Source organism: Salvelinus alpinus, chromosome 23, assembly GCF_045679555.1.
Source record: "Salvelinus alpinus chromosome 23, SLU_Salpinus.1, whole genome shotgun sequence".
Taxonomy (NCBI): domain Eukaryota; kingdom Metazoa; phylum Chordata; class Actinopteri; order Salmoniformes; family Salmonidae; genus Salvelinus; species Salvelinus alpinus.
Window position 1 is genome coordinate 37395855 of NC_092108.1, and position 14566 is coordinate 37410420.

Genomic DNA, 14566 nt, shown 5'->3' on the forward strand with positions numbered 1-14566 from the left:
TGACACATGGCGCTGCTGCAAATTCTAAATTCAACTTTAACGTTGTCTAGAATCAAATTGGATTCAGTCAGTTAACTCAGATCAATGCAGCGTGAACTCTTTGTAGCACTGTAAAATTGATCATTAATAGAGAAGCATACTAATAATACAGATATGGAACTTAGGTTTAATTTAAACATAGTTTACCTCCTGCTGGCTAAGTGTGTGTGTGTGTGTGTGTGTGTGTGTGTGTGTGTGTGTGTGTGTGTGTGTGTGTGTGTGTGTGTGTGTGTGTGTGTGTGTGTGTGTGTGTGTGTGTGTGTGTGTGTGTGTGTGTGTGTGTGTGTGTGTGTGTGTGTGTGTGTGTGTGTGTGTGTGACATAGCTGGTGGACCTATTGTAATGTCTGTGTGAATAGCCTTTGTTGGTGATGCGGTGTGGTGGTAGGTGAGACAGACCTGTGTGTGTGTGTGTGTGTGTGTGTGTGTGTGTGTGAGAGGCACAACTTTTGGACATGTCTAACATAAACACAGTCAAGATGGTCATGTCGGTCAAGATGGTCATGTCGACTGTACAGTACCTGCTGCAGACGATGGAGATGGCCACTAGAGAGACGATGAACACCACTCCTGCTGCAGCTGACCCTGCGATTAGAGGAAGCTGCTCTCTCAACTCTGACTTATAGTCATCTACAGAGACAGAGAGAGGGCAGGGGAGAAAGAAAGAGAGACAGACAGAGAGAGAGAGAGAGAAGAGAGAGAGAGAAACAGAGAGAGGGGGAGGGTATAGTGTAAAGACAGGCAGAGAAGAGTGTGAAAGGAGGACAGAGAGAAGAGGAGAAGGTGGTGTGAGCGGTATGGAGAGAATGTAAAGGTAAAGGTGCGGGAACAGAAAGAACAGCATGGTTAGTCCAGGAAGACCTGAGTATAGAGAGAACAAATACACTCCTCTACGTATTTACTTGGACAGTGAAGCTAATGACACAATACAGTATTTACCATTCATTTCTATTGGGCACAACACAACCCGAAACACAACCATAACAAACTGCAAATGCATCCCACAAGTTTGGAGAGTCACAAGCTGGATGTAGTCATTGCTTGCTAGTAAAATGAGACCAAATACTACACTTTTGACTATACTGTAAGTAAATTTGTCCAAATACTTATGACACCTTCAAATGGGTCGGCAGGGTAGCCTAGTGGTTAGAGCGTTGGACTTGTAACCGAAAGGTTAGCTGACAAGGTGACAAGGTACACATCTGTCGTTCTGCCCCTGAACAGGCAGTTAACCCACTGTTCCTAGGCCGTCATTGAAAATAAGAATTTGTTCTTAACTGACTTGCCTAGTTAAATAAAGGGGGACTAGATACATAAAGTGCTTTCATTTCCAAACAGTAAAACAGATATGTATGAAATTACATACATAATAAAAGGTGACATTCTGTATATAGACGAGTTAGCTGGCAATGTCATGAAAACAATGCATGCACGTCGATGAGGCAGAAGTCAGTGTTCTTATGATTTTGTACAGTCAGATAGCTAGCAACAATGACAAGAAGCCATGTGGGGAACCATCGGTGGCTTTTTTCAGCTTGTTGTATCTTGTTATTGATACCACGTCTTGTTTTGAGGTGTTTTGATTCTTCTCATGTCTATGCTAATATGGCTCAAATTCGCTAGCGAGCTAACCAACAACTCAAACAATGTATTTGAGAGACAACAAGTGCTCATTGTGCAAATATATTTATGTTTTCAAAAAAGATTTGAAGAGGAAATATAGTTTACATGTTGTCAACTACATGTTGTCAAAACTGCCTGTTTTGCTCCACCGTTGGACACGCAACGCAACGCTTTACTGCTAAACAACCCACCCGTCTATAGAACCAAATGAAACGTTTTAGCTTCGCTGTCCAAGCAAATGCAGAGGGGAGTATAGGTGCCTCAGCTCTGAGATGTTGAGTTATATGTAGAGTTAAGCCATGCTGACTGTCACCTGTACATTTCCATAGGAGAGACCAATGGAGCGAGCTCAAGTGAGAGAGAGGGAGCTGTGAGAGAGGGAGAATGATCGATAGAGAGAGTGTTTCTGTAGCCATTCCTAATCCCTCCGGTCACAGTCTGACAGACATAAAAGACCACCTTGGAATTTCTAACGGGGATGTTCAGACACAAGCTCCTGTTAGACAGTCAGATATACAGCTAAACGTTAGCGGCCGAAAGGAGGAAGAATGGCACAGGAGTTCAGAGGGTAGCCCAAAGAACTTCTAAAGGCACACTAAACTGCCTCAGTCTTATATCGTGTCTTTGTGTGGCTGTTTTAGGGCCTTAGGGCTACTCTAGTGGTGTTTCTTGAGCAAGATTTAGCATGCTGCGGGCAAACTGAAATTCGCTTTACAGCAATGGGACAAAAGGAGAAGTAAGGAGAAGTCTTTAGAGCGGTGATATAGTATCTGAAATATCTATAAAATAAGAAACTAAAAGTACACTTGATAGTGTGAATTATAGGCCTACTCTTTTGTTAGCTGTAAAGACAGTGTGCTATTTCTCTGTGCAGCTGTATTCAGGTGCTGTGCTGCTGACGGAGTCTCCTAAACTCAGACAGGTGAAAATTAGGATTGGCTTGAGCAGAAATCAACTGTCTGAGTGCTAGCTAACAGTAAATAACAGCACATTACAATCAGTCATGTAGGGCTGGGCGATATGGTCATATTTCTTTTGACTTATGGGCAATTCATGATTTACAGTACGAGTCAAAGGTTTGGACACACCTACTCATTCAAGGGTTTTTTGTTTATTTTTACTATTTTCTATAATGTAGAATAATAGTGAAGACATCAAAACTATAAAAAAGCACATAACACATATTTAGTAACCAAAAAAGTGGTAACAAATCAAAATATATTTTATATTTGAGATTCTTCAAAGTAGCCACCCTTTGCCTTGAGGACAGATTTGCACACTCTTGGCATTCTCTCAACCAGCATCATGAGGAACACTTTTCCAGTGGTCTTTCCCTTCACTCTGTTGTCCAACTCATCCCAAACCATCTCAATTGGGTTGAGGTCGGGTGATTGTGGAGGCCAGGTCATCTGATGCAGCACTCCATCACTCTCCTTCTTGGTCAAATAGCCCTTACACAGCCTGGAGGTGTGTTTTGAGTCATTGTCCTGTTGAAAAACAAATGATAGTCCTACTAAACGCAAACAAGATAGGATGGCGTATCGCTGCAGAATGCTGTGGTAACCATGCTGATTAAGTGTGCCTTGAATTCTAAATAAATCACAGACAGTCTCACCCCCACACCATCACACCTCATCCTCCATGCTTCACGGAGGGAACCACACATGCGGAGATAATCTGTTCACCTTCTCTGAGTCTCACAAAGACACAGCGATGGGAACCAAAAATCTCAAATTTGGACTCATCAGACCAAATGACAGATTTCCACCGGTCTAATGTCCATTGCTCGTGTTTCTTGGCCCAAGCAAGTCTCTTCTTCTTCTTAGTGTCCAATAGTAGTGGTTTCTTTGCAGCAATCCGACCATGAAGGCCTGGTTCCCGCAGTCTCCTCTGAACAGTTGATGTTGACATGTCTGTTACTTGAACTCTGTGAGGCATTTATTTGGGCTACAATCTGAGGTGTAGTTAACTCTATTGAACTTATCCTCTGCAGTAGAGGTAACTCTGGTTCCACAAAAACCACAAATTAACTTTTCCTGTGGCGATCCTCCTGAGAGGCAGTTTCATCATAGCGCTTGATAGTTTCAAAGTTCTTGAAATTTTCCCAGATTGACTGACCTTCATGTCTTAAAGTAATGATGGACTTTTGTTTCTCTTTGCTTATTTGAGCTGTTCTTGCCATAATATGGACTTGGTCTTTTACCAAATAGGGCTATCTTCTGTATACCACCCCTACCTTGTCACAACACATCTGATTGGCTCAAACACATTAAGAAGGAAAGAAATTTCACAAATGAACTTTTAACAAGGCACACCTGTTAATTGAAATGCATTCCAGGTGACTACCTCGTGAAGCTGGTTGAGAGAATGCCAAAGAGTGTGCAAAGCTGTCATCAAGGCAAAGGGTGGCAACTTTGAAGAATCTCAAAATATAATACATTTTGTTTTGTTACATTATTTTGGTTACTACATGATTCCATATGTGTTTTTTCATAGTTTTGATGTCTTCACTATTATTCTACAATGTAGAAAATAGTACAAATAAAGAAAAGCCCTGGAATGAATAGGTGTGTCCAAATTTTTACCTGGTCCTGTATATCTCAATTTTTTCAAATATTTTGTCTAAATAAGCATTGTTGTACATTTAAAGGTCAGATCCACTGCATTTCAAACAGTCAGCAATAATCAAATGAATCCAGGGCTTGTTAAGTTATACCTGGGCCTTCCACAACCATAAGACCCACTCATCATTTAATTATTTTATCAAAAGTCTGTCTCTAACAGATTTTCAGGTCTGTCTATGAAAATGCCCTTTTTTTGTTACAAATGTAACTAGAACCATGCATACATCACATTCACTAATAATGACTCACTTTTTGTAGCTACAGGTCTCATCAACAATCTCTCAAGCCCACGTGCTAGTGATTAGCCAACAAATCTTTATATTTCAAGTTTAGCCAACCCTGGATCTATTTTCTAGCTAAGGTTGAACAGTTGAATTGTTATGAACACACCCTTCTGTCCATATTCAACAGTTTGAAATGGCGGAGACGTGCATCTTGTCATTATATGTGACCGATCGCCTTGATTCAGTCTTTTGTAGAAAAATGTGAAATTATGTTTTTTTACATTGGATAAAAGTAGAGACACAGAGCTGCAAAATGGTATATCATACATCGCATTTGAGGAACAATGGGAAAGTAATTCTGCTTTGAAAGTTGATAAACTTGTAACCTCACTTTTGAGAAAATGGCCAATGATCTCCTCCTCATTGCACCTGTCAATCAAATAACTGAGTGAGTGGGGTGATGGTGGGGGGTGAGGAGACAACTGTGGGAGGCATGTGACAATGTGATGACAGACAGATATGAGGGATTGTCGACTGTGAGAGGAGGGGGAGAGAAGAGGAAAAAGAGAAGATTCAGAGAGAAGGATGGAGGAGGGCAGGAGGTAGTGAAGAAGGTGATGAGACAAGTGGAGGGTGGGGTGAGACAAGTGGAGGGTGGGGTTGACACGGGTGAGAGGAGGTGGGGCAGGGGGACGTGGGGAGGAGAGGGGAGGCAGACACTACAGAGGGTAAGGGATTTAGGGGATGGGTCTACCAGGCTGACAGGTGTAAAATCAGCAAGCTCTCAGTCTCACTTCAATATCCGACGTATGTCTATAAATGTCTAACATCAAAGGTTAAGTTTAGACATTCATTTAGAATGGTTAAGATAAGGGTTAAGGTTTGGGATAGGGTTAAAACAAAAACAAAAAAAGTTCTGGGATTGAACATGCGACCCTCGGAGCAGGAGCTTGCGGCTTACTCCCTTCCACAACGCTCTAGCAAACCGCAAGCCTTCTTGATGGTAATAGCCTTCATCGTTGCTCCTGGTGGCTTTTTTAGTGGCTGGGGTCCTGGGTACCTGGACGGACGTCGAATTTAGCCTTGGATCTTGAGCGACCTGGCTGGTACACTATATATACAAAAGTATGTGGACACCCCTTCAAATGAGTGGATTAGGCTATTTCAGCCAGACCTGTTGGTGTATAAAATGGAGCACACAGCCATGTAATCTCCATAGACAAACATTGGCAGTAGAATGGCCTTGCTGAAGGGCTCAGTGACTTTCAACGTGGCACCGACATAGGATGCCACCTTTCCAACAAATTCAGTTTGTCAAATTTCTGCCCTGCTTGAGCTTCCCCGGTCAACTGTAAGTGCTGTTATTGTGAAGTGGAAACGTCTAGGAGCAACAACGGCTCAGCCACGAAGTGGTAGGCCACACAAACTCACAGAACGGAACCACCAAGTGCTGAAGCACGTAGTAAAAATATTCTGTCCTCGGTTGCAACACTCACTACCGAGTTCCAAACTGCCTCTGGAAGCAGCGTTAGCACAAGAACTGTTCATCGAGAGCTTCATGAAATGGGTTTCCATGGCCGAGCAGCTGCACACAAGCCTAAGATCACCATTCTCTATGCCAAGCATTGGCTGGAGTGGTGTATTGGCTGGAGTGACTTTGGAGCAGTGGAAATGCGTTCTCTGGAGTGATGAAACATGCTTTACTATCTTACAATCCGACTGACAAATCTAGGTTTGGCGGATGCCAGGAGAACACTACCTGCCCCAATGGAAAGTGTCAACTGTAAAGTTTGTCAGAGGAGAAATAATGGTTTGGGACTGTTTTCATGGTTCGGGCTAGGCCCCTTAGTTCCAGTGAAGGGAAATCTTAACACTACAGCATACAATGACATTCTAGATGATTCTGTGCTTCCAACTTTGTGGCAACAGTTTGAGGATGGACCTTTCCTGTTTTAGCATGACAATGCCCCTGTGCACAAAGCGAGATCCATACATAAACGGTTTGTGGAGATCGGTGTGGAAGAACTTGACTCTCCTGCACAGAGCCCTGACCTCAACCCCATCGAACACCTTTGGGATGAATTGGAACGCCGACTGCCCAACATCAGTGCCCAACCTCACTAATGCTTTTCTGGCTGAATGGAAGCAATGTTCCAACATCTAGTGGAAAGCCTTCCCAGAAGAGTGGAGGTTGTTATAGCATGAAAGGGGGGACACCAACTCCAGATTAATGCCCATGATTTTGGAATGAGATGTTCGACGAGCAGGTGTCCACAAACCTTTGGTCATGTAGTGTATTAGAGTTTGTGTCAAGACTACTAAATCTGCTCCCGCAGACGAGAACAACACCTGCACTTATCCACCTCTGGACTATGACAGGGAGGAAGGGCTATGGGGAGGGACGGAGGACGGAGGATTAGGGGGAGTTGTGGCATTTGTGATGTCAAGCGGAGATTTGCCCTTCGATGTGAATCATAGATAGATAAGAAGGTATGTTTAGTGTTTTACCTCCCCAGTGGTTAGGGTTAGGATTCTGAGAAGTTAAAATGATCCTAGGCCTGTGCCTAAAAGGGCATCTTCTATCCGGAGCATGTAGAGTGTTGTAAATCATCTGGCAGCATATTGCAGAAGAAAGAAGACAGGAGATGTGGCGTACACCCACACACAAACACCTGGACACATGCTCTCATACTGTCACCCCCCCCCCACCGCGTGCCAGTGTAGCAGGTGTTGCGCCCCCCTGAAAATCCAACCCCGGGTGGCAAATAATTAATCACATCAGCCACTAATCACAGCTAAGCATTCTGGGATAGCTCGTCAGCAACATACGGGCTCAATGAAGAACCAATTAGCGAAACAGTCTGGATCAAGCAGTTACACACAGGAAAAGACAAATGCTCAAAACCACCATTCTTAACTCCAATATATTATTCTTAACAATCTCTTACACGATCGTTAAGACTGTGGGTTTAGAAATACAATGTTCATCAAACATCCATAAACATGTTGTCACACAGCGATTAACAATCATATGATCCGATATCAAATTCACAATCCTTCTTCCTCTCTGCTCTATATCTCCTATTCTATGTGTCTCTCTCTTTCTCTCTTACAGTTTCTCTCTCTCTCTCTCAAACACACAGACACGCACACAAACACACACACAAACGAACACACACAGTTACCCACCACCATCCACCATCTTCCCTCGCCTCCCCTCCTCCCCTTGGTCCTTACCATCTGTGAGGGTTTGGAAGCACATCTTGCCGCTGTATTTGCCAAAGCCAGCCACGGTCCTGGCCCGCACCTGCACGACGTAGACCATGCCCGCCCGGAGGCCCTCCACCCTGGCTGTGTTGGTCTCGCTGCGCACCATGGTGGAGTTGATCTCTGAATGGTCCTGGAGGAACAGAGGAGAATGGGATAGCCGGTTAATGTTCCAGAGAGATAGAGCAGGTCATGTGTATAATCCAGGACTGGACACAGTGGGGGAGCGACAGAGAGGAAGAGACCAGGGGCCGTATGTCTCATGCAATGGCTTCATTAACCAGGAAATCTGGACCGTATGTACTGTATCAACCGTCAGAGTAGGAGTGCTGATTTAGGATCAGTGTTGCTTTATAGGTCAAAATGAATAAGATCACATGGACAGGAATGTCCTGATCCTAGATCAACACTCCTGAGATGCTTGATACAGTACATACGGACCAACATGAACCTTTAAGGAAACCATTGTATCATCAAGGAGGCAGGTATCATAACACATCCAAAACCATTTGGCAGATTCCTCACTATCATGTGTTTCTCCCCTATGCTGCAGCAGTAATCAGCAACCAGTAGTGAGCGACATTGGCTGCCTTTCCTACAACAGAGGTAACACCAGAATTATTTTTTTATGTATTTTTTATTTAGCGCACAACCTGGACAGAAAGGAAAGAGAATTGAAATTCAGAGAAACCATTACTTTCACATGGTTAGTCAGAGTAACAAAAAAGCAGAAAGGTTGACTGAAGGGGAATACAGTATGTGCCTTCACTCTCCTTGTCCATAGAAACCTAAAGTTCAGATGAGTCATATGCCATTTTGATGCTGTAACAAGTCTACTCTAGTGTTCTCTAGCTGTTGTGGTTCTCTTTCTATGAGCGACTGGTTAGTTTGTTATTACGCCGCCCTTGACAGGCTTACATAACTGTTACCACCACAGATGGAAACTTTAGTGCCGAGGTTGAATGACAGTATGCATTGTTAGAGGGAGTGCTTTAGTGCTCACGCACACGCTCACACGCGCACACACACACACACACACACACACATATACACACACATACTGCCCATTAGGCCCATTAGTCTGAGTCACATTGTAAAATTGTTCCTGCTGTATTTACTGCTGGCCTCAGAAGTGTTTAGAAAGAGAGAGAGAGAGAGAGAGAGAGAGAGAGAGAGAGAGTTTAATTAGTAAAGGAAGTGGTGAACATTGGCTCTCTCGTTCTGTGGTGTCTGAAGTGGCGCGCTGCTAATTATGTCAGAGGACTAATTCCGCCCACGGAAAGTGTTTGTTTTCACTTAATGGAACAAAGCAACGCTTACAAGTTCCTTTTTGTAGAGAATTGTTTCATGCGACATTTTCTTGTTCTGTTTGGTTTTGTTTGCTTAAGAGTGAGAGTTCAAAGGATTAAAAAAAAAGAATTATGGTCAAAGTTTGGATTAAATGGATCAACAAAAGTGTATAAATCAATCCAATAAGACTTTTTGGACCCGGAAGGCTGTATTTTACCTAACCTAACACAATGGTAAATCTAAGCGCTGACGGAAGTGCTATAGGTCCAGGGGTGTGTCAGAAATATTTTTGCTATTTTCACAGCCTTTATTTTGAGCGCAATAGCTGGCGGTAGTACGAAAGGGTTTTGATGAATAAACACAGTTTAGGTGTGACGAGGCCAGTCACTGGTTCTGTAGTTTATTGATGGTCTTTGCGTTGTCCAATCCGGCTGGGAGCGAGGAATATTCTCATCCTAGTCCATTGTGGATTGATACTACAGTTTGTTAAATAGCATAGGCTATAGTAACGAGTGATGGCAACAGAAAAAAAAAAAATCCAGTGTTTGCTCAATATGTTTGTAGTGTTGACAGTCAACATTGTAATTGGCTTCAACTAGTATAGGTCTTTACGGAATCGCACTTCTCCTCAAATATAAAATACTAGGCTCCCGTTAGTTCTACTGTACGTATGAAGCACATTCTCAGTTAGCAAGATATAGCCTAGGCCTACCGTTGATATGGCATTATAGGAGTGATAAATGTGAATAGCCTATGTTTAGAAGAGCGCGTCTTTGGTAACCGGACAAGAAGCGCTCTTTGGAAATGGGAATGGATACTGCAGGTTGGCCTATGTGACTTGTGAATAATGCAAAAGCATGTCGGCAAAAGCCTCACAAGTACACCATTTAGAAACCTTGTATGGAGGCTCCTGGCAAATAATTGGCCACGATGAGAAAGACACCAGACGCATTGCTGTTGAACCAGCTTTCGTTGTAGTAAGGCTTCTTTTTTAATCAAACAAAACGGAAAACAAGCAATTGTTACAGGAAAATAACTTAAACATTTTACTGCTGCCAAACTTGATATTTTAATAAACGTTTGGTGATTAACATTCCTTTCAAAGTGGTCTCACGAGCCAAACCCTTTATCAATAGTCTTGACTACTTGGCGAATGCATTGGGCATGACAAAAAAAAATGCCTTCATTGAAAGGAGGGGAGTCTACACTTGGTTTTTAATCAAACGAAACAAGATTTTTTGGGGGATGTTTCTAAATACAAGGTTTATGGGCACTAAAAGCACATCTCTCTTGTTCATTGTGCATATGGGCACTGTGCATCACCGCTGGATAGGCTGCGCTTCCGTTGCTATAATCTACGCTAAGCTAAGACCAGCTTTCCGTTGGTCTTAAATACCCCCACCAGTGCATACTAAAGGTTCTTAAGGACACACCTCAGATACTGCCACCTGTCCCACCTCAGCACAAGTGAGCTCACACATTAACAACAACAAGATACACAACCAATTATAGCCAGAGCAAGTAGAGCTAAAATCTAACGAAGGAACATTAGATAAACCCTCTCAAACATTGTCAGCTAGTTGGCCGTCAAAATTGCACTGATAAATAATCGGGAATTGTAGCCTACTCGTCTCCAAGCACCCAAGAGAACTGGCTAAAGTTGGCTAGCTTGCTAAATAGCTACTTCCAGGCACAAATGAGAGAACACCTGGTTAGGCTGTTTACATGTTATCTAAAGTGTTCCTGACTAATTATTACTTTTTTGCCTATGTTTACTGACACCGGTCAAATTCAGCAGGTGTTGCAAAATTCATCAGTTGTTCTGCACTCTGGCAAACTCAGATGAGGTTGCTCTGAAATCAGAGTAGATCGGCAGAGTGAATTTGAGAACGCAAGAGATATGCTAACAGTATAACAGTCGTTCATCTCTAGCTGTGTATAGCCACCGAAAAACGATATGAGGGGAAATAGTCAGTCACTTATCCACTCCGTTTTGGTCAAGAATATTGAGTCACTGAAACAGTGCATCCCGAATGGAGGCAGCAAACAATGTACCAGGACAGCTGTGATTTACAACATGATAGCAATATTTTTTGGACTCCCAAGAAATGTATTGGTGAGTTATATTAAACATGCATTGAACTGCATCCATCTATTCTGCCGACAATGCCTTAGTGTACATCATGGAACGTTGAGTCAAATAGAACCTATTTTTAAAACCTCTTATAAAGTAGATTTTGTAGCACGAACTGGGAATTTGATCTTTTTTATATTATGATTGTCTGTTTGTTTCATAACTGCAAAGTAGTTAAAACACTGTCAGTTCCACTTTAAACTGCTGGTCATTGGTTACCTTGTGTGCTGAATTATGACATGTGTTTTGCAATGTGAAGTAATAGTTGTACATGCTTAATTGTTCTGTTTTTGTATTATTATGATTGGGACCTACAGGCTTATTATGTCTGAGTGAATGTGCTGCTTGTCCTTCAACATCATGCTGTGTGTGACCTCTGTCTTTCTATCGGACCTATGCAGGGGTGTAGTGGTGCTTTAACATCATGCTGTGTGTGACCGCTGTCTTTCTATCGGCCCTATGCAGGGGTGTAGTGGTGCTTTAACATCATGCTGTGTGTGACCGCTGTCTTTCTATCGGCCCTATGCAGGGGTGTAGTGGTGCTTTAACATCATGCTGTGTGTGACCTCTGTCTTTCTATCGGACCTATGCAGGGGTGTAGTGGTGCTTTAACATCATGCTGTGTGTGACCGCTGTCTTTCTATCGGCCCTATGCAAGGGTGTAGTGGTGCTTTAACATCATGCTGTGTGTGACCGCTGTCTTTCTATCGGCCCTATGCAGGGGTGTAGTGGTGCTTTAACATCGTGCGGTGTGTGACCGCTGTCTTTCTATCGGACCTATGCAAGGGTGTAGTGGTGCCTGGAGAAGTGGACATAGTCTCATTTTGCCAAAAAGTTACCCAATGGCCCACCCAGTGAAGGAGAGGCACCCTTTGTGAAAAATTCAATGTTTTCCTGTAGATTTTTCAGATTTTCACGTTCAAAATCATAATATTTTTTTATAGAAAAAATACAAAAATTTGATGGTCTAAGTCCACAACAATGCTTAATCCACATCAACCTGATCGGGGGGCCTCTCAGGGCCTGGCTCCACAGTGGGTGGGCCTGTGTCCACCCAGGCCCATCCATGTCTATGCCCCTGATGCAAACAGGGCATGATAACAATTGTGCATCACAAATAGCCTACTGACCAACAGACTGAACTTTTTCAATACCTGGTTTGTTGACTTAGTTAGCATTTACTGGTAGATATCATAAGTTGAAACGTCTTTCCTACCCTACCGGCTACTGATGTCATAATTCTGTGAGCTGCTCCATGCCAAAACCAGCTGAGAGCTGCTCCATGCCAAAACCAGCTGAGAGCTGCTCCATGCCAAAACCAGAGCTGCACACTCTTGCTGCCTGCTGATGATATTCCACTGAAACCAGGCTGTGTGCGGGGCGCAGGTGAATATATTTCACATGCTTTGTGATTGTGTAGGCTACTTTGTGCATTATTTCTCTATTGTACTACATCATTGATAAGTCGTATACCTCCACTACACTACTTTGATACACATCAGTAGGGATTAAGAAGTGAGTATACGCAACGCCCACTGAAGAAAAAGTGGGTACACGGTTTATACCTGCGTATACCCTCCACTACACCACTGGCCCTTTGTGTTTTACAATAAGTGCACTCTCCTACGGCTGCTGTCCTTTCACATTCATGAACCTGTCACACACTCAAGGCCTAGGTCCAAAAGGTTCGCCACTGCAGCAAACATGTCTATAATAGATATAAAGGCTGTTAAGATATTCATGTTTCAAGAAAGTTGTGTATATATTTGGCCTGGCGAAGCGGTTTTATGTGCTGACTGAGTGGAAGCTTATAATGATGAGGAAATTAGGAGACCGAGTACAAATGTATTCAACACCAAGAACAAGACACTCAATATGAGACTGGTCTCGAGTACTACAAGACTGCTCAACACTGAGCAAAATCTTAAAACATACGAAGTACAAGTCAGAAGTTTGGACACACCTACTCATTCAACGGTTTTTCTTTATTTTGACTATTTTCTACATTGTAGAATAAGAGTGAAGACATCAAAACTATCAAATAACACCATATGGAATTATGTGGTAAGCAAAAAAGTGTGAAACAAATTCTTCAAAGTAGCCACCCTTTGCCTTGATGACAGCTTTGCACACTCTTGGCATTATCTCAAATCAAATCAGATCAAAGTTTATTTGCCACGTGCACCGAATACAACAGGTGTAGACCTTACAGTGAAATGCTTACTTACAGGCCAACCAATAACCAATAGTGCAAAAAAGGTATTAGGTGAACAATAGGTAGGTAAAGAAATAAAACAACAGTAAAAAGACAGGCTATATAAAGTAGCGAGGCTACATACAGACACCGGTTAGTCAGGCTGATTGAGGTAGTATGTACATGTAGATATGGTTAAAGTGACTATGCATATATGATGAACAGAGAGTAGCAGTAGCGTAAAAGAGGGGTTGGTGGGTGATGTGTGGGACACAATGCAGATAGCCCGGTTAGCCAATGTGCGGGAGCACTGGTTGGTCGGCCCAAATGAGGTAGTATGTACATGAATGTATAGTTAAAGTGACTATGCATATATGATTAACAGAGAGTAGCAGCAGTGTAAAAAGAGGGGTTGGGAGTGGGCACACAATGCAAATAGTCCTGGTAGCCATTTGATTACCTGTTCCTGAGTCTTATGGCTCGGGGGTAAAAATGTTGAGAAGCCTTTTTGTCCTAGACTTGGCACTACGGTACCGCTTGCCATGTGGTAGTAGAGAGAACAGTCTATGACTGGGGTGGCTGGGGTCTTTGACAATTTTTAGGGCCTTCCTCTGACACCGCCTGGTGTAGAGGTCCTAGATGGCAGGCAGCTTAGCCCCAGTGATGTACTGAGTCGTACGCATTACCCTCTCAACCAGCTTCATGAGGCAGTCACCTGTAATGCATTTCAATTAACAGGTGTGCCTTGTTAAAAGTTAATTTGTGGAATTTCTTTCCTTCTTAATGCGTTTGAGTCAATCACTTGTGTTGTGACAAGGTAGGGTCGGTGTACAGAAGATAGCCCTATTTGGTAAAAGACCAAGTCCATATTATGGCAAGAACAGTTCAAATAAGCAAAGAGAAACGACAGTCCATCATTACTTTGATCTTCATGTCTTAGTCAATCTGAAAAATGTCAGGAACTTTGAACGTTTCTTCAAGTGCAGTTGCAAAAACCATCAAGCGCTATGATGAAACTGGCTCTCAATGAGGACCGCCACAGGAAAGGAAGAACCAGAGTTACCTCTGATGCAGAGGATAAGTTCATTAGAGTTACCAGCCTCAGAAATTGCAGCCCAAATAAATGCTTCACAGAGTTCAAGTAACAGACATAACTCAACATCAACTGTTCAG

General features: G+C 42.9%; 1 protein-coding gene across 4 annotated transcripts in view; it reads right to left on the bottom strand.

Annotated features, from left to right (window-relative positions):
* LOC139550906 (ephrin type-B receptor 1-like) overlaps positions 1-14566 on the bottom strand; it is a 324253-nt gene that overhangs the window by 50233 nt on the left and 259454 nt on the right. For all 4 annotated transcript variants that reach the window (XM_071362160.1, XM_071362162.1, XM_071362161.1 and 1 more), the window contains 2 exons: positions 7746-7908; positions 559-667 (listed from right to left, as the gene is read on the bottom strand). In XM_071362160.1, the coding sequence (XP_071218261.1) occupies positions 559-667; positions 7746-7908 (272 nt within the window). The remainder of the gene's footprint in view (positions 1-558; positions 668-7745; positions 7909-14566) is intronic.